The 26,906-nt window shown below is 41.2% G+C and overlaps 1 protein-coding gene across 3 annotated transcripts in view; it reads left to right on the forward strand.

The window, feature by feature from the left end:
* The window catches only part of MAP3K19 (mitogen-activated protein kinase kinase kinase 19), a 47,727-nt gene that overhangs the window by 16,876 nt on the left and 3,945 nt on the right, over window positions 1-26,906 (forward strand). For all 3 annotated transcript variants that reach the window (XM_070423085.1, XM_070423087.1, XM_070423088.1), the window contains 5 exons: window positions 7,014-7,110; window positions 13,930-14,008; window positions 15,132-15,385; window positions 21,133-21,176; window positions 22,697-25,135. In XM_070423085.1, the coding sequence (XP_070279186.1) occupies window positions 7,014-7,110; window positions 13,930-14,008; window positions 15,132-15,385; window positions 21,133-21,176; window positions 22,697-25,135 (2,913 nt within the window). The remainder of the gene's footprint in view (window positions 1-7,013; window positions 7,111-13,929; window positions 14,009-15,131; window positions 15,386-21,132; window positions 21,177-22,696; window positions 25,136-26,906) is intronic.

A 26,906-nucleotide genomic window follows, 5' to 3' on the forward strand; every position in this document is an offset into this window, starting at 1 on the left:
TTGAACTCGCAGCCTTTTGGTGTATGACCCAATTCTGCAACCAACTGAGCCACCGGCCAGGGCACTTTTCCACCCTTTAAAAAACATTTTTTTTATTTTTTCAATTGGAGTTGACATACAATATTGCATTCATTTCAGGTGTACAACCCAGTGATTAGACATCATATAACTTATGAAGTGATCACCCTGATACATCTCACATCCATCTGACACCATACACAGTTATTGCACTATTACTGACTATTCCCTATGTTGTACTTTACCGCCCTGTGACTTTTTATAACTGGCAATTTATACATCTTAATCTCCTCCTCTTTTTACCCATCCCCCACAACCATCAAAACGTTCTGTTTCAGGTCTACTTGTTTATTTTGTTTTTTAGATTCCAATGTAAGTGAAATCAGATGGATGGTATTTGTCTTTCTCAGTTTGACTTATTTTACTCATCACAGTACACTCTAGGTCAGTGATGGCGAACCTATGACATGCATGTCAGAGGTGACACGCGAACTCATTTTTTTGGTTGATTTTTCTTTGTTAAATGGCATTTAAATATATAAAATAAATATAAAAAATATAAGTCTTTGTTTTACTATGGTTGAAAATATCAAAAAATTTCTATATGTGACACGGCACCAGAGTTAAGTTAGGGTTTTCCAAAATGCTGACACGCCGAGCTCAAAAGGTTCGCCATCACTGCTCTAGGTCCATCCAGGTTGTTGCAGATGGCAAGATTTCATTTCTTTTTATGGCTGAATCATGTTTCATTGTACATATGCATCACTTCTTTAGCTATTAATCTATTGATTGACACTTAGGTTGCTTCTATATCTATAATAATGCTGCAGTAAACATAGAGATTCATATGTCTTTTTCATTTAGTGTTTTGGGTTTCTTTGAATAAATACCCAGACTTGGAATTGCTGGGTTCTTTATTATAGCCTTTGTTTTAAAGTCTATTTTGTCTGGTGTAAGTATTGCTACCCTAGCTACTTCTTTTTCATAAAGTATCTTTTCCCACCCCTGTCCTTTCAGTCTGTGTGTGTCTTTTGACCTGAAGTGAGTCTCCGTAGACAGCATATGTAAGGGTCTTGTTTTGTACTTCATTCAGCCATCGTATGTCTTTTGATTGGAGCATTTAATCCATTTGCATTTAAAGTAATTGCTGATAGATAAGTATTTATTCCATTTCACTATGCATATTTTTATTGTCAGCTATGATAACAATAAGTCAGTAGATAATGTCTCATTTTGCTTTCTCGAGAGATAGCAGAATAAATGTTTTCTAGAAATATGGAAGAAAATACCAAAAGAAAAGGTTAAAGCCCGGGAAGGGTGGGTAAGCAAACTGATGACCTTTTTGTTATAAGTCTCTTACCATTATTTGACTTTTTAATAATGTCAACTTAAAAAAAAAACATGTCAAGCTTGATACAAATTAAAATAAGCAAAGAAAAACCCACTATGGTATATCCATACTGCAGAAAACTATGCCTTGGTCAAATTTACGTGCAGCGTATGATACCATTTGCATCAAAAAGAAACCCCCACAACAATACCGTGTGTTGTGTATGGGGATGTTGTTATGTAAGTAAAGGCACAGGAATTTGTATGGGGGGACTTAGCAAACAGACCGCTAACTGAGGCGGGCGGGAAGGGCAGGGAGGGTAAAGCATGGAGTAGGGTGATGGTTAAAGGCTTGTAAAAGCACAGTTTTCTTAGGCTAGAATGTAAAACTTGATGAAAATTAAAAGGATGAGATTAATTTGTTTGCACTGATTAAAAATTAAAATACAGAAATGGTTAAATAAGGATTCCTCTGGGACATGGGATGGGATGAGGTAGAATGGAAACTTTTATTTTAATACTACATGAATATTTTAACTTTGTTCATTTATAACTTTTCTAAACACGTTAGAATGTTTCTTTTTGAAGTTCCTTCAGTACAGTGGTTCTCAAGAGGGAGTGATTTGTCCCCCGGGGGGCATTGGGCAATGTTTGGAGACATTTTTGATGTCACACCTGGGGTGGAGGCGCTGCTGGCATCTAGTGGGTAGAGGCCAGGGACGTTGCTAACTATCTACAATGCACAGGGCAGGTCCCACAGCAAGGAGCTAACCAGCCACAAACGTCAACAGCACTGAGGCTGAGAAAACCTGCTATGTGGTGGATTTTGTGTCAGAACTGAAGGTTGCATTGGGTTTGGTTACTAATATAACATAGTAATTGAAATAAAATGTTAGGGTCACCCAAGGAGGAACGCATGTGGCCAAAGTGGTAAGGGATTGTGAATTTATTAGGTCATCTGTCTTATAAGTACCGCGCGCTAACCGATTGCGCAACTGGAGCCCCTATTAGGTCATCTGGATACCCAGATGGGCTGAGCCCCAAAATGGCACCAGCCCCCAAAGGTGGGGAGTCAGAGGTTTTAAGGACTGGAGGCGGGCTTTTTCTGGGCGGAGAATTCTCTGTGCAGGTCCTGATCCTGGGAAAGTCTGGAGGGGAGAGCTCATGGTCTTAGCAAGTGGAATATGGTCTAAGCAAGTGGAATGCCCATTGTGAAGTGGCCTAACGGTCAGTTCCTAGGAGAGGGGTACCGGTTCAATTATTTGATCAGACCTAACATAAAATACCTAGAGACCAATCTTGAAAGTGTCATGGATTCGAAATTGATAAACAAAACAGGTTTACTTTTAATTTTTAAAAAAATATTTTTATTGATTTCAGAGAGGAAAGGAGAGGGGGAGAGAGAGAGAAACATCAATGATGAGAGAGAATCTTTGATTAGCTGCCTCCTGCACACCCCCTACTGGGGATCCAGCCCGCAACCTGGGCATGTGCCCTGACCAGGAATTGAACCATGACCTCTTGGTTCCTAGGTTGACACTCAACCACTGAGCCACGCTGGCTGGGCTACTTTTAATATTTTATGGTATATGTAAGCAATTTTCTCTTTGAAAAGGCCAAAAAATCCCTTCATGGTATTACCCTTTTTTGTGTGCAACTTTAAAATGTTTATTGAACTTTCCTTCTATATTTTTCTTATTATGATTAAAGTAACTCTGAACTCATTTCTGAAAAACAGACTCTTTCACTGTTGAACTTGCCTTTTCTTCCCTAGCGCTTTCCCTGGGGTTTCAATTGCAAAACCGAAGGTCATCCTTCGCTTCTTTTCTTTGCGTGAAAGCTCTCTTTTCTTTCTGGCTGTCTGCAGAGGTTTTTATAGTTGACAAGTAGAAGCAGCTGCCTTGCTTGCAGGATCACTCCTAGAGGCTCTTTATAGACTCTCCCAATCTTTTTTCATCTAAGAAGAATCTTCTTTCCAAATTTAATTATGTATGATTTCTATGCCTCTTTCTCTTCTGTGTGTTTAGCATTCTGCTGTTTGTAGATGAGAATGCTGTCCTATTTCTAGCCTGTCGTCACCTCCTGCATTGTTGTCAATGGTTTATGAAATCCATGTGTGTCTGGGATGTGCTAGTCTAACATTTTCTCTCCTTCCCTCACAACTGAATGCCATTATTTCCATTCTCTTCCTTGTGGCACCGGAGCACATCTTAAAGTCTTTCAGATTTAGCATTCTGAAAGGAATTAAAAATTCTGAGCTCTTTCTGTAGGAATCTTCACTTCCATGAAAACCTTCAAAGTAAATATCATTCTCTACATCCTTTTGTTTGCGATGCTTATGGTTCCTCAGTTTATTTTATTTTTTTTTGTTTTTGTTTTTTTTTTAAATATATTTTTATTGATCCTTCACAGAGAGAAAGCGGGAGAGACAGAGAGTCAGAAACATCGATGAGAGAGAAACATCAACCAGCTGCCTCCTGCGCACCCCGCACTGGGGATGTGCCCGCAACCAAGGCACATGCCCTTGACCGGAATCGAACCTGGGACCCCTCAGTCCGCAGGCTGACGCTCCATCCACTGAGCCAAACCGGTCTTGGCTCCTCAGTTTATTTTAAAAAGACTTTTTGTGTGTGTGTCAGGCACTTGTAGGTAACACATTTTTCATTCTTTCCTGTGTAAAACTTATAAATTAGGTTTGAGGATCCTTTTAAAAAAAATTTTGCTCATTGTTATTTTTTATCTTCTTTCTGGTTTTTGTTGAGATTATTTGTTTTGAACTTTTCATGGTAGCAAGAAAGCAGAGTTGTTAAGAGGTCTGGAACCAGACTTTTGAGTCTGAGTGTGATTCCTGGCAATACCACTGGCTAGCTATGTGACCTGGTAAGTAATTTCACTTCTCTGGTCTCATTTAAAAAGAAGAAAAGAGTTCCTGCCTTTACAGCTGTTGTGAGGATTAAATTAGTTCATATGTGTAGGTGCCTAGGACAGTGTCTGGCACTACATGCGTAAATGCTAGTCATTGTTAAGGATTTCGTAAGTAGGTGTTCCCACACTCTGCATCTTCCAGCTTTTCCTAAAGGACCAACTACTGATGAACTGAGCAGTTGAGGCTGATCACAGCCCATTAATCAGTACAGAAACCTGACGTGAGAACCAGTTGTATCTTTAACACTTCCACATGAGGACTGCTATTTTCCAAAGTTTAGCACAAAAATTTCATTGAATCATTGTAATTATGTGAAATGGTAGAAAAATATTTGGAGGTCTCATAGAATGTTGTAGCCTAAGGATCTGAACAAAGACTATCTATACTAAAACAATTCAGTGGTCAATAAGCATCTGAAACTATCTCCAACTTTTCTACTAATCAAAGTATGCAATTTGAATAATACTAAGATAACCCATTCTACATATTGCATCACTACAAATGAAAAGTGATGATAACTGATAAGGGAGAAGATGGAATGGAACACACTCCTGCACAGCTGGTGAAGTGTAAACTTTACTTTTAAAACTGTGTGTGTAAAAAAAAATCTTAAAAATTTTCATACTTGCCCTGGCTGGTTTGGCTCAGTGGATAGAGCGTTGGACTGCAGACTGAAGGGTCCCAGGTTCGATTCCAGTCAAGGGCATGTACTTTGGTTGCGGGCACATTCCCAGTGGGGGGTGTGCAGGAGGCAGCTGATCAATGTTTCTAACTCTCTATCCCTCTCCCTTTCTCTCTGTAAAAAATCAATAAAATATATTTTAAAAAAATTTCATACTCTTTGGATCAATAATTCCATATCCAGGAATCTACTTTAAATAAATAATGCAAAATTAGGGTATTAATTGCACAGATGTTCCCAGCACTGTATGTAATAAGAAGAATTGAAAATTGCCTAATAAGCATATAACGCTAATGTTATAAAATTCATGGGCTGTTATGACCCCCTGGTAGGTATTTTTTTTGAGGGAAAGAAATTTTAAATTCCATTAAAATGACATTTGCTTAGTAAATTGCTGAGTAATCCATGCTTATCTTAAGATACAAAATTATAGGATGCAACTATATATTTAAATTCTTAGGAAAAAGACAAAGGAAATATAATTAAATTAATGTTTTAAAATGTCAATAACAGTTGATAACAATGTTTGCTTTTTATTTGTAGGATTATAGGTGATTTTTCTTCTGCTTTTTAAAAAAGACTATTGTGGATTTCCATTTATTCTAAAAAGAGGATCTCCCTCCCGCCTTTGTAATTGGATGGGAGGAAGAAGAAATTTGCCAGATAGTGGTAGGATTTTTGAAATGCAGAGAAGGGTGAGCAGTGAAATTGACAATAGTCTAGGACCAGGGTGAGCCAGTCCAGGTCTCCCACCTGCTAAGAAAATACTTTTAAAAGCATGACTTGCTGCATCAAAGTAAGGTATGGCAACTAAATTATTATGGTTGAAGACCTAAAATATTGTTAGTGGCAGTATAAAGAAGGTTTTACTTTTATCATTTTCCATGATAATTTAAATGAACAAAGTGAGAAAATAAAAAGGCTCCCTTGGCAAGTAATGAATGACAGAGCTTTGCGATAACTCTGCCTCAGCCTGTCCGACAGGCACCTGCACGCAGGGCAAAGCCTTTTCATCCAACAGTCTCCTTACATAGCTGGTCACCCGGCTCAGAGAAGCCAGGCAGCTAATGATCGTATCCAGCTTGTGATGGGATATTGTAACTACTACTTGCATCTGTCACTGTTCTAGGCATTAAAAAGGGCAAAATCACCAGCAAGTACTTCTATGAGGGAACCTACCCATTATCGGTGAATTCCAACAAGAGAGCGTTTCTTCTTTAGAGAGTTTGGAGAACTTTTTATAAGTCAAGTTGGTTCTCAAACATGTTTTTCAGCATAATGATTATTTCCTAGAGGGTAAAAAGGAGACGTGCCATGATTGGATCAGAAAGCTGGCCGAGTGAAACTTTAATCGGCTTTTCTGCCTCCTTTCAGTCTAGGGTCCTTCCGGCAGCTTCCATTCCATACGGGGCAGGGATTTCCACCCTCCGCGTTTGTAAATGATGCCCCAAGGAGGCAGATGGAAAAGACCATTTCCTTTGGGGTTGCTCACTGTGACTTCAGCCAAAGGATTTTTTCCCGTTACCCACCCAGATGGAATTTGTAGCAGCTTAGAAGCCTGGTGCCGACATGATAAAGTATAAAATATTGAATTTCTATGTGTCTATGTGATTTCGGCTTTGATCGTCATTTTTGATTATGTAATTAATCATATCCATGTCTGTCTGAGCTTGGTGCTCTTGGGGGCAGACACTTTCCCATTATTTTAGTCCTAAATACTTTATTTGAAAGGAATCCGCAGTGCCGAGGCCAGTTTGGCTCAGTGGATAGAGCGTCGGCCTGCGGACTGAGGGGTCCCGGGTTCGATTCCGGTCGGGGGCATGTACCTGGGTTGCAGGCACGTCCCCAGTAGGGGATGTGCAGGAGGCAGCTGATCGATGTTTCTAACTCTCTATCTCTCTCCCTTCCTCTCTGTGGAAAATCAATAAAATATATTTTTTAAAAAAAAGGAATCCGCAGTGTGAAACTTTAGCCTAGAAAAGTCAACATTCACTCTGCCCCCCCCCCCCCCAAAAGTAGCACACTGAATAACTGAGTTCCTATTTTATGATATTGCAGGAGTTTGACCAAGATGATGGCTGCAGTCATTCCATATTGGTTAAAGAAGGAGGAGATCCGAGTGGTGATGGACGAGATTGGCAACCCAGGACAGAAGGTATCTTGGCTCCTGTCCTTGAAGTGTTTACAAAGATAACATGGACTATTTAGCTTTCTCCCTAATTTCAGAAGTGCTCAGTGCAGAACTTTGGAAACATAGAAAAGCATAGAGGGAATGAAAAACCACTCATAAGTCTATCCTTTGCCCATATTCGAATTAGTGAGTCTTGTCAACTTGCTCTGCCAAAACGAGCATCCCTCTGCACTCTCTGTGTCCCTTTTCTTTATTCTACCCCGCTCATCTCAGCCAGCCATTCTCTGGCTTTTTCTTTTTTTTTTAATATGATCTCTCCAGCCCCTTCTCCCCCTGCCCCCGCAACCTTGGCGCCGGGGTTCAGGGTCTGAGGGAGGGGCTGATGCACAAATGAAAATGTTATACAAGAAATATGACTTTAGAAGGCATTGGGAGCCAGGTGGAGACCTCTTTCTTGAAGAGGCACTCCGACTTCTCAACTTCTCGCCTGGTCTGCTTTTTATTTACTTGAATACACATTTGCCCTTTAGCAATGCATACAGGCAGATCAAAGGTGAAGTTAGGTAAACAGTATAAGGATTATCAGGTTAGGAAATTGCCTTGAGCCATTGAGCCCACAGCAGGGCAGTATTATGCTGATTTTCAGCCCTGCTGAATATCAAAGTCCATTGGCCTTCCAATGTTTTCTTTTTGCATTAATATGCTAACTGCTGTTGGCTTTAGCCTCTGGCACCCCCGCCCCCACCCCCACCCCATTTCTTTCCTCATACAATCTTCCATCAGCAACAGGGATCTGTTCCCTTTCAGATCTAAGCATTTGTCCATCAGCTGCTGACCCAGAGCTCCTGCCTTGAGGGGAAGTTGCGGGGCTGAACAAGGCACTAAAGCTCTAAGTCCCAGTCTTTTATTCTATGAGGCCATAAGTCTGGAATTTTCCAAAACAATGATCCATTCCACATATGGTATCCTGTCATATCTACAAGCACCCTTGCATTGAACAGACCACAGGTATTTGCAAATTTTCTTCGCGTCAGAAATTAGTCACCATAGCATCACATTTGTCTATCACATTCTACCTATAAACTTTTTAAATTAAATGTTTATTCAAAGGGCTGCCATTTCTCTCCACAGTTTTCTGACTTCCATTTCTAACACTCCAGGGAAGCTGCCCCATGGTTGTCTTTTTCCTCTTGTCCCTGGTAACCTCCCCGGGGTGAGGTGGTGCTAGCCAGGCCGAAGTCTCCTCCTGCCCCTTGTGCGATGCTGTCCTCTGCTGGCAGCCTTCTCGAGCTCACTCAGAATCTCTTTTCCCCAGGCTGAGGGTGGAGAATAATTTAGTAACATTTGAAATGATTACACCATGAGCCCTGAAAGACCAAATTAAAATAAACAAATCCTGGCCCCTTCCAAGCAGTCCTTGAAGTTGGCCTTTGACTCCCAAAGAGTCAAAGCCAAGTTCTCAGATGCCCGGTTGTGTCCCAGGCACTTTCCAGGAGGTTAAATAATACATTTACTCGGACTTGCCACTTGAGATGCTAGTAATTCTTTTTAAATCGATTTGTAGTATTTTAGGTTTTCATATAGGAGCCATGATCCTTATGCAGCATCTCCAGGAAGCTCTTGTGGCTTTAAGCTTTAGTTACTTGGGTTACAAATTTAACAGAAACATGTATGTTTTTAACTTTCCTTCTCATAGTTGATACAGTCTTCAGTTGAGCTAGTTAGTTACTCTGTTGAGTCACAAAGTCTAAAATAAAAATGTTTGGAGCATTACTTCCATCTTAAATATCAATACATCGTTTTAAATCCTATTTACATGTTGTTTCTAACATATGCCAAGTGGTTAATGTTGAAAGCGTTTGCATACTTTATGAAGACCTTATACATATACCATAGGACTATTTATTCTGTTGTAGTCCTATGTAATCATTTATTCTATATTTGTTTGCTCATTGTAGTCTATTTAAGAGAGAGCATCACTAAAATATATCTATATATAATCTCCATAAATAATCTGTCACTCCCATAGATTTTAACAAATAAGTATTCCTGCACTATGCATTTGCTTTATTATAAACTTTTACAGATGGTAATGTGTAAAATACAATTTATAGACTCCAAAAAAGATCCCTCATCTTTTTCCCTAGTATAAAAATCTTGCATTCCTCAATCAGCTATTTTTCCAGAGCATAACAGATACAAATCTTGTAGGCTGGAAATAAAGTGTGTACAATTGCTCTTTTCATGAGTGAATAAGAACCCATTTCCTGAAAATTACTGGACTTAAACTTTTAAAAAAGAATTTTTATTGATTTTTAGAGAGAGAGAAAGGGAGAGAGAAATACTGATGTGAGAGTGACACATCAATCTGCATGCCATCTACCAAGTGTACAAGCAACCTTTTGATGCATGGGATGATGCCCAACCACACCAGACACGGCTTAATTTTTACTTTTTACTTTTTTTTTTACTACAGTGTATATCCATCAAGATTTTTAGTTGCAGATAATACAATCTACTATAGTTGGGTTAAAAAGGAAGTTTTAAAAGATATTAGAAAATTCATAGACCATTGAAAAGCCAAAGTAGAACAGACTATAGGTTGTACCATCAGAAAGAATTCTCACAACTACATCACAAACCCGGCTGCTACTGACCCCCAACCAGGCTGCCTCTGCCCCAGCTGGGAGCTGCCTCCGCATCAACCTAGGATTCTCTCTGCTGCACCCACATCAGCAAAGAGGATGCCTGCACCTCATCCTTTTTCATGTCACTCAAGTGAACCTGTCTCTCTAGTGACAAAGGAGGCTGGAAAGTGCAGTTTTTGAAAATTCTTTGTGGAGACTTATGATTTAGGAAATTATCAAAACAGGGAGTGGTTATAAAAATATTTTGAACCTAGCCCTGGTCGGCATGTTCAGTGGTTAGAGCACCAGCCTGTGCACTGGAGAGTCTGGGTTCGATTCCCAGTCAAGGGCGCATATCTGGGTTGCAGGTGCAACCCCTGTCCCCAGTCCGGGTGCAGGTGAGAGGCAACCAATCAATGTCTCTCTCACATCGCTGCTTCTTTCTCTCTTTCCCTTTCTCCCCTGCTGTCCACTCTATCTGAAAAAAAAAAAATCAATGGGAAAAATATCCTCACTCCTTGAGTGAGGATTTTAAAAATATTTTGAACCTTTGGTAGCCATCAATTTAAACAGAACAAGCAGAAAACAAAAGAAAGTGAGACTTTTCAAGAGAAAATAATTTTTCTTTATTGAATGACTTAGGCTAAGCCAATTTTAAGTTTTCATTTTAATAATGGCTTTAACATTACAAATAACAATCATTTCCAGGCTTTCTGAATGTCATTTTTACCATTTTTGTGAGGAAATTGTTTCTGACTATGTTTAAATGTTGCCTTTTAGTTTTTCTACTGTAACATTTTCTGGTGGGGTTAATTTACACCGTATGTGGAAAGATGCACTCAGACAAGAGCAAGTGTTTTGTTTTTACATATGACAATGCATCATCTTTCCTGGCCCACTGGGCAGGTTCAGGGTCTCCCAAACCACTCACAGCATTCAAGAGACAAAACAGAGAACACATTTGTATGTTCCCAGCTGGTTTCAGAGTCAGCACATTTTATAATTTCTTTTCCCACTTAGGGCCAACAGTTTAGGATAGGATATATATATATATACACACACACACACATATCTATGTATATATGCTAGATGCCCAGTGCACAAAATTCATGTACTCAAGGGGGCAGGTCCCTCAGCCTGGCCTGCACCCTCTCACAGTTCGGGAGCCCTCAGGGGATGTCCAACTGACAGCTTAGGCCTGCACCTCCCGGGGAGCGGGCCTAAGCTGGCAGTTAACATCCTTAGCACTGTCAGGGAGGTGGGAGAGGCTCCCGCCACCACCGCTGCACTTGCCAGCCATGAACCCGGCTTACTGACTACCAGGGGCAGCTCTTGCGTTGAGCGTCTGCCCCCTTGTGGTCAGTGCACTTTATAACGACTGGTTAACCAGTTGACTGTCTGCCCCCTAGTGGTCAGTGCATGTCATAGCAACTGGTTGAGCGGCCTTAGCATGTCATTAGCATATTATGCTTTGATTGGTTGGACGGACGACTGGACGACCAGACACTTAGCATATTCAGCTTTTATTATATAGGATAATTGATTGGATAAATTTTTAATTATTGATTATAGATTTTGATTGAGTGTTGCTGGGGCTGACCAGCAGACCCTGAGTGATGGATGAATGATTACTCTGACACACGATTGCTGTGAAAGAGAGGCTGAGGGACTGCCTAGCTATAGGAACCAAACAGCCTGTTAGCCTGCCTCTTCAGGCTTTTACTGTACCAGCAGTTTGAGGTAAAGTTTATCCTTTAGATACAATCAGTAGGGTAAGCATTCTTGGGAGGACACATGTGTCTGCAGTGGCCTTTAAGCAAGGACACCTAAAGGTTAAGCATAAAGAGTCTAGTAAACACCCGAGGGTCCACATGTGCACAGGTCAAGGAACAATTAGGAGTGGCCACCTTCAGCCAAACTCCCCTAAGTCAGAATTCCGATAAACAGGGAGGGCCGCCTGCAGCCCAATCCTTTTTGCGGAATTTTCCTCCTTACAAACTTTCCAGCCAAGTCTCCCATGCTCCCTCACAGAGTATAGATTGATTATAGATTTTTAATTATTGATTAGAGAGATATTTTAAATTATTGATTATAGGAAGAGAGAGAGAGAGAGAGAGAGAGAGAGAGAGAGAGAGAGATTAGTTGTCCCGCTTATTTATGCATTCATTGGTTGATTCTTGTATGTGCCCACACTGGGTATGGCCCCAAAACCTTGGCGCATTGGGATGATGCTCTAACCAACTGAGCTACCGGCCAAGGCTGGGCCCATTGCTTTTAACAGTTTCTTAAAAAGCAAGTATTTCTTATACTTGATTATTGTATTTTTGTTCTTTGGTGCGAAAAAGAAATCAACCAAATTAACAGACTTTGAAAACATTAAATTTGCTTAAAAACATCTGGTTTTCTTAGTCCTCAGTCATTGTAAAGACACAGTCATTTTTAAGAGCATTCTTGTGAATACACTGCACAGTCTTCTAACTTCCATACAAAGCACGAACTGCACCTTGCTTTGTGCAGAACATCCTTTCCACTGACAGTTATTAGGAATGTTTGCTGCGTGTTTTTCTGTCTCTAATGTGTCAGCTCGGTGTTTGCCCTCCAGGATGATTACAGAATGTTATGAAAGACATCCATCTTCCTCTCAGGTTCAAGAGTGGCCCTGGACACGTCCCACAGCCTCATGGGTGTCAGTTGCTCCATTTCTAAAATGAAGGGCTCAGATTAGGTGACCTCTAAGTTCCTTCCAGCTCTACACAGTCATTCCAAGCCTCTCATTTTGTGCTTCCAGAGTGTGGTGATAGGATCTTTGAAAAGTTTTTTTAAAAATCAACCATTGCAAAAAAACTTCATTTTTAGTGACATGTCCTTTGCTATCATATAATATTAGAAAACTTGCAATCAAGTTGTCTTATTTGAGAAACATCAAGAAAACCAAAGAGAGGTACATTTTCATGGTACTTCATAATATTGAATAACAAAGCTAGTAAATACTATTATCATTGTAAACAAAACTTTTCCTTTTAGAAATGTTTACTGGTTTTTAATGCTAGCCTCATAAATAACACAGGCACAAAAATTGAACAATAAAAATGCTTTTGTTGTGGTGGTTCTTGTGTGTATGACAAAATATCCAAAATCCTTTAAAAATAATAAAAACATGATTGTCTAGCTACTGTGCTGTACACCTGAAACTAATGTAAAATAATAATGAATATAAACTGTTAAAATAAAATTTAAAGTTCTCTTTAAAAAAAAAAAAACACCTTAATTGAGATAATGCTGATAACCATAGCTATTAAGTAACTTTCCCAAGGTCACCAAAGAAGTGGAGGAGGGATGTAGACCCAGATTCGTGCCCTGCTGTTGTCTTCCCTGCTAATACACACTTCTTCCCTAGCAATCGACCAGTGGAGCTGATTAAAATGGTGGCTCTTCCAGGCATATGCAGACTGAATCAATGCTCTGACAGATCCATGGATAGGACAAGCACTGCGTCCTCCCTCTGTTCCCGCATCACAATGCTTGTCTTGCTATACCCTTTGCTTCCTTATTTATCGTCTCTGTGAGGGCCACAGCTGCACCTTGTTTATGTCTATATCTTTAGCACAAAGCCTTGGGCTTGGCACACACACTTAACACAATTTTGTTGAATAGAAAAAGAATGAATAGACAGACAAGCCTTAAAGTACAGGCTATTTTGGCATGGCTCACAGTGGTGTTTTAGGTGTGTTTAACGTGGTATGTTGTAAGCAAGCATGGAGTCTACAAATTGGAACTTTCTATTTTAAGGGTTATATTGAATCATTCCATGGAATCAGACAGGAGCTGACCAAATTTACAAATACGAGCAAGCTCCTGAGGTAATATATAAATTACCTCACTTAATTCTCACAGCAGTCCTCTGAAGTAGGTGTCATTGGTTACACTTTACAGAAGGTAGCCTTGTTTTTCCTATCCTACGGACAACACTGCTTGCCATAAAACTTTACTTTACATCTGGAAAGTTTTGCCATACGATTTTTTTGCTAAGAAAGCATTTATTTAAGACCTATCATATGTTGGACAGAAAAGATACTAAGACAGCTACCTCCTGGTTAATTCCATTCTGTAATCATTAAGAACAGATTCGCCAAATAACTGAAAATAAAATACTTCTCTCACTTACCACTGGACTTCATTTCTTTCTTCTTTCTACTATTGTCACATGTTTCTATAGGTGTCAAGATTATTGTTACTTTTCCAAGAGACGTCCATCATGCCCAAGAGATGAGCCAAGCAGATTTCAAAGAAAGCAAGTAAGGAATATTCTTTGAAGTGTTAGGACAAAATTTAAGTATGAAATGATATTTGCATGACAACCTACATTTTTAGGAAGACCACTAAAAAGAATAAAATAATTGCCTGAAAGCAGGAATCATAATAAATATTACTGTGGCAGGGCCCAGGTAAATGTGTGTGGGCCCTATGGTTTCTGTTGCAATGATTCATCTCTGCAGTTGTAACTTGACCACAGCCATAGCCGATTCGAAAACAGCCGGATGTAGCTGTGATCTCATGAAACGAGGAAAACAGACAGGAGGCCATGGTTTGCTTTCCCTGCGCCAGAGCTGCTTGAACTGTGGTCTGTGGTCCTTCTGTTACCAGTCCACGACGAAGTCAGTATAAACTCAAAAATTTAAACACTTAAAAAGTTGTATAGCAATTTCACAGTCATGTTATGTGCATGGATCTGATAATGAAAAAAAATGGGGCTTTTTTTTTTCAAATTTTCGTTTCTTTTTATAGTAATTCACTTTTTTGCTGTTGTTAATTATCACCCGAGGATATTTTTTCCATTGATTTTTAGAGAGAGTGGAAGGGAGGGAGGGAAGAAGGGAGAAAAAGAGAGAGATTGATGTGAGAGACACATTTATTGGTTGGTGGGAATTGAACCTGTAACCCAGGTCTGTGCCCTTGACCAGGAATCAAACCTGAGACCCTTTGGTGCACAGGCCAATGCTCTAACCACTGAGAACACTGGCCAGGGCTGTAGAAATTCACTTTTATTACATTTTACAAAAGTGTCAGTCCACAATAGGCTGGAAAGTTTAAGCACCGATCCTTCACCAAAGACAGATTGAGAAGCACTGGCTGGTTAATGCCTTTGGAGAAGTAAAAGGGTGCCTTTGGCCACTCTGATTTCTCTGCTCAAAATAGGGACTGGGAAAACTCAAGTGTGGGTGCAGAGGGCAGACGGGTAGGGAGCAAGTTGAAGGGTGGAGAGATCTTGTCCTTTCAGGAATGCAGCCATCCTACTCAGCAGCACCATCTGGAAATGGTTCTCCAAAGTTTCTAGTGATGTCAGACTGGACTGAGAACCGGAGATCCGGAAGACATGGGGAAGGAGTTTTAAATCAAGCCATTTCCTCCCCCTTTTAGTCAGATAACCTCAGAGCATCAAGAATGGGCACAAGCACCTTCTGTTCCTCTTCCAAATGAAATTGAGATGATGGACTTCGGAACAAAGATGCCAATCACACAGCCTTTACTCCTGGAGACAGAAGAAAGCCCCAAGGAGCTCTGCGATGAGAACCTGGTCTTGTTACCAAGACTTTGCTTAGAATCCCACATCTCCAAGTCTGTAGCCAGAGATGTGCCTCGCCCTCTGAGAGGCCAGCAGAGAAAATCTGAAGGTGAGTCCACAGATTTAAATGCACAGCGATTCCTTTATTCTTCATTTGACAAATGTTTATTTATCTTTTTCCTGAGGGTTGGACGATCTTTCCTGTGAACTCATGTTTGCTTGATGTTTATCTGTGGGAACCTTGGGGTCCATGCTAGGATGCTTTTCTGCAGTAGCTGACTTTCCAACTCTCTCCAGCTCCAGACTCATTGCCCTAAGGGGAAACAGGCCAGTGTTTCCCCTTAGTGCAGTGGTCGGCAAACCGTGGCTCGTGAGCCACGTGCGGCTCTTTGGCCCCTTGAGTGTGGCTCTTCCACAAAATACCATGTGCAGACATGCACGTACAGTGCAAAGTTGACTTAAAACTTTAAGTTTATTAAGTTAATTTTAGGGAACGTTGTGGAGTGAAAGAAGATGTAGTGTCGAGGACTGAGAAAGGTATGTTGAGATGGTTTGGACATATAGAGAGGATGAACGAAAGGAGATAAACGAAACAAGTATACGAGTGTGGATGGGAGAGTTGGAAGGGGTCAACCTCAGCGAACCTACCTCAATCAGATTGAGGACGTTTTTAGCAAAGGCCAGCTTAGGAGTACCCTAATTAAGTTAATAACAATGTACCCACCTATATAGTTTAAGTTTAAAAAATTTGGCTCTCAAAAGAAATTTCAATTGTTGTACTGTTGATATTTGACTCTGTTGACTAATGAGTTTGCCGACCACTGCCTTAGGGCAATGCTGCTTTTGCTATTTGCTTTCCACTGTCTTGAGACAATCAGCCAACCACCTGGGACAAACATGTCACCCAAAAAGCTACATTTATCGGCTTATTATAATGAAGGAGATGGCACAGCATGCGAACTGTGAGGCATTGCACCAAGCAAAGGGGAGATAAAATTATAAGATTTAGGGGGCTGGGTAGAGCTTAAGTGAATTTTAACTTAAGCAGTATTTTATTACAATTAAAAGTTTTTATTGTGGTAAAATGTATATAACTTAAAAGTTACTATTTTAACTATTTTAAGTGTACAGTTTAGTGGCATTAAGTGCATTCACATTGTTGTGCAACCATCCCCAGAATTTTTCCATCTGGCAAAACTGACACTCTCTACCGATGGAACTCTGTAACTCCTGCTCTCCCCTGCTCCGTAACCCCTGTAGCCGTTCTGCTTTCGGTCTCTATGAATTTGAATATGCTAGGTACTTCATGTAAGTGGAATCATACAATTCTTGTCCTTTCGTGTCTGGCTTATCTCAGTTACCATAATGTTGAAGCAGTGTTCGGACAGGCTGTACGCAAGGGTGTTCACATCAGGTCTGGACTGTAAGTAGACCCAGAGTCTTCTTCCTTAAAACCAGCAAAGTTAATTCCGGCTCTCGGCAGCCTCGCTTCAGCCTCCGATCCTGCCTCTCGTCCTCAGCAGCATGATAAGCAGCACTAAACGCCTTCCAGTCCCAGGACAAATAGGGAAATATTTGCACGTTCTGTTTCTTTTCCTGCTGGGACATTATGCCATCCTTCAGGTGACACCTAGGATACCACTTCCTCTGGAAAGTCTTCCAGAACTTCCTGAAGACTGGAGGCGTCACCATTCCTTTCTACTCCCATAGGCCTGATCGGCTGCACAACACTCTTCATGTTCAATTCTCACCATTTGTTTATATGACTGTCTTCACCAGATCACAAAGCCGAAAACCACCACACCTTCAAGCACCTGGCACCAGGCCTGGCGAATAATTATGTTAAAATGTGTATTGAGTTAATAACAACAAGAACCATTTATTGAGTGTCGACTATTGCAAGGCACAGACACGCACTGATGTAGGTAATACGGAATCCTTGTTTTAGAAATGAGGAAACGGAGCCCCAGACGCCTGAGAGTGGGCCCAGGTCACACAGCTAGGGAATTACAGAGGCTCGGCTCCAACCTGGACCCCCTGTCTCTGAAGCCGATGTGCTTAAGCGTCTTTCCGTCTGTGTTCAGGCTCATCCCTTCCACCTGAGTCCCTCTTCAGTTATGAGTAAAGGAAAGGATAGGCATAGTTAGTCTTGTAGTGGAGAGGGTTTAGGGAAAAGGAGGGGCAGTGAGGTGGGGCAGGTACAGACTGGTGGGAGTGTGGATGGAGAGACTGAATTGGCCATCATGGACACAGCTCTTCTCCCGGCCACACCACAGGGAACCTTGAGGGTGTAACAGAAGTAACTGCACACACCAGACGAGCACACTTGGTTAGGTCAGTATCTTAGTGGAAGCTGCTTATCTGAAAATGTCAGCTGCGGTTCCCCAGGCCGGTCCTCGCCTCCAGCCTTTTTAAAATTTGTTTAAATGCAATTTTAAAAATTAGACAATCAATATATGTTAAGAAAAATGCAGATGAGCAAATACAAACTAAAAAGCACAAATGGTATTCCAAGACCATTTCTCCTAGAACTTCCATACTTCAAGATAACATGTTTATCATGATCTTGCTTAATTGTTCCATTTACACCGTAGCTATGAGAATTTAACACTTTTACATTACTGTCCTCATACATGGGGCAAGCCCCAATCTTCTCAACCTTTGTACTGAAAAGAAATCAACACTGGGTGTGTCCATTGTTGTGACTGGGGAAATATCGTTTACAGCTGAGCTCATTCGTGCGCTGTGATTATGTTTTCCTCCTGCTGAGACATGGAGTTTACTTATTACAGTGCTGCTGAAGGCCCGGTTTCCGTATCCGCTTCCTTTCTGTGTACCCATGCTAATCCCTCCCGGTGCTGGCTGATGGACTGTAAAACGCACCTCAGCTCAGGCACCTGCATGGCGGGTCATCGGCTGGTTGGTGTTTCTGAAGACATTGCCCTGGAACCCTCTGCCCTCCTCTTTCATTCTGTGTTGCTCGATCTTTGGCCCCACGGACCAGCTCTCTGCCTGGGGTTTCCTCAGCACGGTCCTTGGCCTCCCGCTGCCGTGGACGCCTGGGTCCTGGATACTCAGCGCCCCCCTCCTGGTTTGCTCCCTCCTTTCAGGGGGCACATTTCCAGTAGCTCCCTGAGGACAGTGCAGTAAGAACAGTTTTCATTGCCCCTGTTCCTCTGAGCTCTTTACTGCCTTGCAGTCTGTTTTATTCTCTGTATTTTCACGTTAGAGGCCTTCCTCGCATAGCCGTTGCCAGGCGGGGCGGGTGGGGTGGGGGCTCCAGTGTCAGCGCGCACAGGGCTCCTCCCGGTGAGTGTCCCTGGAGAGGGATTGTCCAGGCTCCTGCCCAGAGTTGTGAGGCGGCTTCACCTGCAGCGGGCGGCTGTCATCCCATCCTCTCATCCTCCCCCTAGCACCCATGTCTGCTCTCAGCTGCTCCTCGCTCCTTGGCGTCTTTGTGCCAAGCTCTCCAGAGGGTCACGCTCCCGCCACCAGCCAGGGCCCGAGCAGCTCCTGATGGTGGGCAGGGCAGGGAGTCTGGAACCTCCTCCTCCTCCGACGCAGACTTACATGCAATCCCTTGTTTCAGCCTCCGCTCTCCTCACCTTCGGAGGTGCCGTGTCTTCAGGGCCTGCTCCTTGTTCTTATTTCTCTCCCAGGTCTCCCCTCTGCAGGCAGTGAGCAGGATAGAGAAAGCTGGCAACTCATCGATTATTATTCACCCATACGGGTTTCACTGTCGGAAATTTTGTTGATGTTGCTCATCTGCTGTTTTGTCCTCAGGGTTTTTGTTGTTCTTATTCATGCCTTTTAAAATCAATTTCTTTACTGTCGTTTTAGTGAGGTTGTGAGGAGTGTGGAGAGAAGTTTGTATGTTCAACCTTTTACCTGGAATTCTATATACATTTTTAAAAATAGATTTTTATAGATTTTTTTTTACAGAGAGGAAGGGAAAAGGGTAGAGTTAGAAACATTGATGAGAGAAACATCAATCAGCTGCCTCCCGCATGCCCCCTACTGGGGATCAAGCCCGCAACCAAGGTACATGCCCTTGACTGAAATTGAACACGGGACCCTTCAGTCTGCTGGCCATTGCTCTATCCACTGTGCCAAACCGGTCAGGGCTGGAACTCTATATACATTTTAAAAGGTTTTCAAATTACCTACCGGAAAGGTCTTATGTCTGCATTCTCACCTGAGTGTATGAGTGCCCTTCTACCTCATGTCATTCCTTACCAACACTGGATACTATTTATTTATCCAAATATTTACAATAATACCTGAAAGGTTTCTTAACTCAGGAAGCTATGCATATGAACCCACTATAAATTGTATTCAGTTGTATTTCTGGTATTAAGTTGTAGAATCTTTTCAGTAGAAAAATCTCAACCTCTAGAATATGACCTCTATGAGGGCAAGGAATTTGTCTTTGTTGTTCACAACTATGTTGCCATCTTCTGGGACAGTGTTGGCCACTCAGTAGGCACTCGGTATTTGTTGAATTAGTGCATTAAGAATTGGGGGAGGTGCCTTGGCCAGCTGTGGCTGAGGGGGGTGCCCGGGCCCCTCCAATGGGATCCTCATCTTAGGTGACCATTTTCCACCTGAGAATGGCTTCTTGACCTGCCTTACATCTTAAAGAGGTCTGTTTCTAAGTGAAATTTCAAGTGGTAACTGTGGCTAAAAGGACCCACAGACCTTCAAAGCATTAAAAAAAAGGGGGGGGTGAGGGTGGGCTGGGAGGGAGATTTCACATAAAGTCTCCAGCTTTCTTGACAATGGAGATCTCGCAGAGATGGATTCCCCATCTGGCATGGACAGCACCAACTAGGACTTGGCAATGGGTGGCCTGTTAGCTGGGGCATGTGACTTCAGCTGACCACTGTCCCTACCTGTCCCACTTCACTCAGGTGTGTGAGCTGCTGTGACTCTGGACACACTGGCACTTTCGGCTTCAGCGTCAAGCTGTTGTAGTGGGTGGGGTTTGGGGGACCAAGCCTAGAAGACAACAACTAGGCTTCACACTACCTAGTCAACCCATCTCCCCCTGCCACACAGCTCCCCTTCAGAACTTCTGATGGATGCCAAGTATGAGCTGAAACAAGAGTTGGGAGACGATTATACATGAATGTTTTGACATTTCTGCACAGTCCAGGCTTTCTGAGCAAAAGGCACTAGGAAACTAGGTTGCAAGATGATTGAGTGATAAACAGGTCTTAACCATTAGAGAGAGTGTGCTGCTCCAGAGAGATTCAGACTTGTTTCCTCAGGAGCTGTTGGCTCACCTTCTAGGGCAATAAAGCCCAGAGACTACACTCCCCCTTTCTCCTGGAGGCAGTTGCTTACATTTCTCGGGAGGGAAAGATGAGTCGAAGTGCCAAACACTCTGTACAAACTCTGAGTCTTGATTTCTGTGCTCATTCTGGTGGTGCAATGTGCAGGTACACACCTGCTCTCAGTGCGTGGCCCTGTTGGAACTGGTGCTGTGATGCCCTGTGAGTAACAAATGCTCTGTCCTCTGGTCCAGAGATCTCGTGTTTCCTGCCAGGATGTAAATATAAACATATATCCACATACATTTATACAAATGTTATATATAAGACATATATATAACATACATGTGTGGGAAATAATATTATATATAAAACAACAACTCCCTCTAGTGGAAGTAGCCTAAGGTTTTGTGTAATCAAACCATACCCCCTTCCACATGGATTACAGCTGGAGTAACTCTCAATTTTGACTTTTTCAAACCTCAGCACCAAGATGACTCCATACCCAAACTCTGGTGTGAGGCTGACTGTGTTCACTCTACTACTAAGAATATCTAACTTCTATTAAATGTTCTTGTTGTAGAGTTTTCTGCCTCTGATATGAAGTACAGCAGTCGAAGAATTGAGGTAAGATTAGTTGCAGTGTTACTGACGTAAGGATTAACACCAAAGAACGTTTGTTGTTGGAGAAAAACTCTATCAAAGAACTCAAAACCAAATTTCTCAGCAGTTATTTCTCGGAAAAATGACAATTCATGCATAGTTTATAGAGTAGCAAATAATTTCTGGGTAAATTGTACCTTGCCTTGTATATTCTTTTTCTAGGGTGTTTCCCGTTCTCTAGGTAATGACATGAGGAGCTCTCTTAGACATATTTAAATTTGTCTTCTTAAAACATATCTAGAAATTAGGTTATTCTTATTTCTAGTGGCAGAAAGATTTGCTTAGTTATCTAATATATCAAATAAGCATTTGGAAAGATCCTTGCAATTCTCTCAACTGTCTAACTCTTCTGTATCCAGGAGCCATTGAGAAAATGCCTAGGTACTTACTGCTCATTGTTGTAAAATGGGTTTATTGACCAAAAAATATGGCTGCTCTTAGGGAGATGTTTAAGCACTGGGAGAATCTGTCTTTATTTCCTGTTATTTTTTTTAGAGATGGTAGAAAATCGTCAATAAAACTAGGGGATTATACTGCATCTCGCCCAGTTCTAAAGCTTAATTAAATGTCTGGTGTCAGGGTCCTTTTCTTTTCCTTTCCTCTTAAACACAGGTGGCAACAGAATGACAATGAAACATACAGCTCTCAATTGCCACTAAAGATCCAGCCCACAAATATTCTGATGCAATTAGGTATTAAATCTGTATACACAAGAGAAGGACTCAATGAATAGAAGCACGGAGTTTAAGAGTTTATAGCTTAATGACCTGAACACTGAACAGTATATATTGGGTTACACTGACCTCTAGAGGTTGATAATAACAAAGACGAGCTTATTTTGAAACTACTTGTAGGGCAAAGGAGAATTAAAAACCATCAGGGTCGCTAACTTTCAAGTAGATAGTGTAGCCCATTTAAAGCCACCCTCAACAAAACAGTTCAGCAAAACAATGAGGAGTAGTTGTGTTCTGGATACAAATTCTGAGTTAGTCTGTAATTCATTGTTAAAGTAAGTGTTAACAGCAATTTTAAGTTATTCTAAGTGGAATTTTTTTTTTAAAAAATCTTAGACCAATTCTTTGGAAAATAAAGAGAAAGAAGGAGAGAAATAAAATGTCTCATCTTATATTTTAATGCTTACATCATAGGGCCCTTCTTTTAAATATAGAACCATGAATCTTTATGATAATCTTGGTTTTTTAAAGTATTGTTTTACCTTGGTTCTAAAACAACAACAACACTGAAATGAGCTTTTAGTGTTTGTTTGTTTGTTTTTAACTTGGAGGAAAATAGCTAATTCTTATGTTTAATTTTTTTTTTGCATTTAGCTTTTAAAATTATTATCTCAATGATAGCTTTATACTTCCTAAATACAAGGCCTCCCTAAAGAGAATCTTAGCATCTCTGAGGATTACTTTAAACCAGTTAATATGACATACATATATGTTTCTGTACTCATTAGCTTCTTCTCTCTTTCCTTTTAGTTCCCTCTGCCACCATTGTCATTCTTGCCCATGAGACCTGGTCTTCTTACCATCCCCCCAAATCACAAGTATCAAAAAGAGAGGAAGAAAAATCTTGATTCTTTCGAACCTAAGCTCTCCGAGCCTGTTAGTCGATCTGATGAGTTAAGACCACCAGACAAGCAACTGGAAGCCTCATTCAAGGTGTTTGTGGATCAGACTCTCGGGTCCTCCAATAGCTCTATTTGGTCCAGAAACATGTGCTCTTTTTGGAAGGCTAACCATCACAGACAACACCTGAAGATGGAGGAGAATAGGAAGTTGAAGGAAACAGAAGGATGTGACAAAATTCCAATCTCTCACTTTGAAAAAAGGCAGTCTTTGGTATCCTTTGAGAATTTGAAGGAAGGCAACTTTCCTGCAGACAGGGAAGTGGATATGGACTGGCTTGGCAGGGAAATGAGAAAAGCAGAAGAGAACTCTCAATGTCTTTCATCGGGGAAGACAGAAGGTTCCGTATCCAGAAACTGTGAACAAAATTCAGACGATGGACGTACCATGCCAATCAAGTCCCAAGAAGCCCAGCATTCAGAAACAACTCTAAGCAAGGATAAAGAGACTGGAAATGATAAAGACGATTCAAAAAGCGCTTCAGTGCATAAAGGTGAACTAATTGAACCAAACCATATTTTAGAGGAATTTACTGTACTTAAAAGTTTGTACAATGTAATTCCTGACAGCCCCATTGAAAGGCTGCTGGAAGATCATAACAACATGGAGAAACATACAAAAATATCAATAGCAGAGGCAAGCAAATCAGGAATGAATGGGATAGTGCCTCTTATCCACATCACTTTCCCTAGAGATGAGACTCCCAAGGAACCAGCCGTAGCCAAGCCAAGCCTCCAAAAAAGAAAGGGCACCCTTCATAACAACAGCTTCAACATACGCACACACCAAGAAAATGACAGGCGTACGATGAAAACCCATAGAAATAAGTTCGATCCAAAAACCAAGACCAGTAACAGGACACCTCAGAATGTCATGATTTCCATTGATGGTCCCATGAAGCCTACCATGCATAAAACCAGCATAAAGACTCAAGTTTTCCCTTCTTTGGGGCTTGTTGAGCCCAGACCTCGGCAATCACCCAAGTTTCAAAGGAGAATGCCTCAGATAGAAAAAAAGCAATCAACTTACTGGGCTCTGAAACCTAAAAAGCAAACATTTCCTTGCATCTGTAAAAATCCAGGAATAAAAAAGTCTTTGGCTCCTATCCCTGTTCAACCAATAGAGCCGAGACTAAATTACCTAGATCTTAAGTATAGTGATATGTTCAAAGAAATCAACTCAACTGCTAATGGACCTGGAATCTATGAAATGTTTGGGACCCCAGTTTATTGTCACATGAGAGAGGCTGAACGGCATGAAAACAAATATTACCGAGAGATATGCTCAGCTCCATCAGGCAGATGTATCAACGGTAAATGTAGATCTTCACACGGTGAGAGGAGCGGCAATAGCAGAACAAGGTTTTCTCAGAAAAGACAACATGTTAAACCCCCAAAGGCTTTGCTTGGAATTAAACACAGGCACAAAAGTTTAATTTCCAAAGAAAAGGGTTGCAAGGCTGTAGGTAGCAAACTACAAGACACTGAAGATGGTGGTGGTATTTCAGAACCAGAGTGGCAGATGAAGTCTTTGGGAAATGACTTTCTGTCTTCCAAAGACGAAATTCAGCCCATGAACTTTACTCAGACTCATGAACAGTCCACTGAACAGAACAAATTCCTTCCTGTCTCAGATTTGTCCATTGTTGAAGAAGTCTCTATGGAAGAGTCTACCGATGAAGGAGACATTTCTAACAATCAAATTCTTCCCACAAGCCTCAGGGATCTGCATGAACTTGAAGAGCTACATCACCAGACCCCCTTTTTCCTTTCAGAATACAGCAGGGCAGTGCCCAGTGAGAAGAGTTTCAACAAACATGTACCACAAGAAAAGCAGAACATAGCATCTCTTGGTAAAATAATTGCCAACCAAATCTTAACGAATGATGTAGAGTTTGACAGTTTGATAGATGCATCTAAAACACTTACGAATCTCTCTTTCCAAGACACACAAGGAAGTGCATCTTCTCAAACATATCAACATTGGGCACATTCTTTGGATCATGATAGTTTAGCTAATAAGTCAATTACACACCAAACATTTGAAAAAACTTTAAATGATGCAAATTCAATTTCCCAAGAAATCCTTGACTCTATAAAGAGCCAAGAATTGACAGATGAACTATTAGGTTGTCTAGCTGAAAAACTACTAGCTCTTGATGAGAAAGATAACAACGCTTGTCAGATAGTGGCAGATGAAACAGATCCTGAAAACATAAATCTCATCTTCAGTAGGAGAGGAAATACCATGCAAGAGTTGGGTGGAGAGATAACCAATGTCAAAATACAGGTTGGTATAATTAGAATCAATGATTTAATTGGGGTAGGAAAGGACCCTAGGGATAATCTGGTTTAAATCCCTTATTTTCAAACGAGGAATCAGAAAGTGTAAACAATTAAATAGTTTTGTCCAGGTCTCGTTGGTTGCAAGTTTGGAATCCAGGTCCTCTAACTCTCGGGCTAAAATGTTTTTATTGTGCTGCTTTACTTCTGGAATTTTGATAGCCCACACTACAATGGAAAAATTTTGGGTATGTTAATACTATAACAAAATTACTTATTTAAATAGATCAATGTTTTTATACAATGATTAAGTTTTTAATCAACAAATATCAGCAGTGAGATAATTATGGGTAAAGCATTGCTCTCAGTGGTGTGTGAGTAGAAAGAAATTAATATGGTGTGCTGAAGGCCTGGGGCGGGAGCAGGTGTGGGCTAAAAGGGGCCAATGGAGGGGAAAAAAAGAGGGACATCTGTAATACTTTCAACAATAAAGATAAATTTTTTAAATTAATAAAAAACATTAAAAAAAAGAAAGAAATTAACATGGGTCCTGAAGTGGCTCACCATCTAGTTCACACTATATCAGGATCAGGAATAAATAGTTTAAATAGATGATCAGAATACTAGGTAAATAATTATACCATAACTAGTTATTGAGAACTTACCATGTATGAGTGAGGGCATCATATTGCCTCCTGTATATGCTTCGTAACAGCTCTATGAGATAAATACTAAAGGTACTAGCAAGTCCCCATGTTGCAGATGAGGAAACTGAAGTTTATTACCCAGTCAGTCAGGGGTGGGGCCAGGCATTCTGATTCCAGCCTCCCACGTTTAATCACTTAGTCACTGTGGAAATATTCCTTGTCCTGAAAGGCCAGCTCTGCCCTCATGGTGATCTTGGTGTCTGCTGGGAGGTAGATCGTGATTCAGAGAGGCCTTCAAGCTGGGGTAGGAAATGGGGGGTATGTGGTGTTGGTGTGACTGAGACGGGTCTACCCCTCTGCCATTTCAAACGGAAAAAAAGCTAACAAGCTAATAACTATAATCATTCAGAGCCCCACCTGGCAGTCCTGGAGTAAAACACTGACTTTCTGTGACCTTTTCTTTTTCACAAAGCCCTTAGCCTTCAATTTGGATAGAGAAATGTGAAAGGGTGGGAAGGAGGAACCCAAATGACCTTTCGGGGGCATGCATGCTCGTTTGGGAGGAAGGTGACCCTTCTCCATGCCGCGGCATCACCACCATCATTTATTTCTAAGGCCTGGTAAAGAGAGCAAAACAAAGCATGTAGTCAGGATCAACCAACTGGAAAACATGATCTGAATTCTACAAAGAGATACTTGTTTCTTCCCTTCCAGGGCAGGGCCTCTCACAGTTTACTGTGAATGCAAATCTCTTGGGGATCATGTTAAAATGCAGACACTGATTCAGTGTGTCTGGGGCCTGAGATTCTGCCCGTCTAACAAGCACTCAGGTGATGTTGATACAGCTGTCTGCAGATTCTCCCTTGAGTATCAAGGGTCAGGGCCATGCATCTTCAGTTGTTGCACCCGATCTTGACTACTAGATTTGCTTGTTATGGTTGTGGGTGTGTGCACGAGAGAGTATCTTATCTGTATGTATGTTTGTGTGTAATTGTAAATATATGTATGCAAGTATATGCTTGTGTCAACATGTGTGTGTTTGAGTGTGTATGTTTGTGGAAATAAATGAAGAACAAAGGCTATTTATTCAGGGCTCACTATAGCAAAGGAGTCGGCCACCATCACTTGCAG

The sequence above is a fragment of the Myotis yumanensis genome, unplaced genomic scaffold (genome assembly GCF_028538775.1).
Source record: "Myotis yumanensis isolate MYYU_CA2020_CCGP unplaced genomic scaffold, mMyoYum1.0.hap1 SCAF_8, whole genome shotgun sequence".
Taxonomy (NCBI): Eukaryota; Metazoa; Chordata; class Mammalia; order Chiroptera; family Vespertilionidae; genus Myotis; species Myotis yumanensis.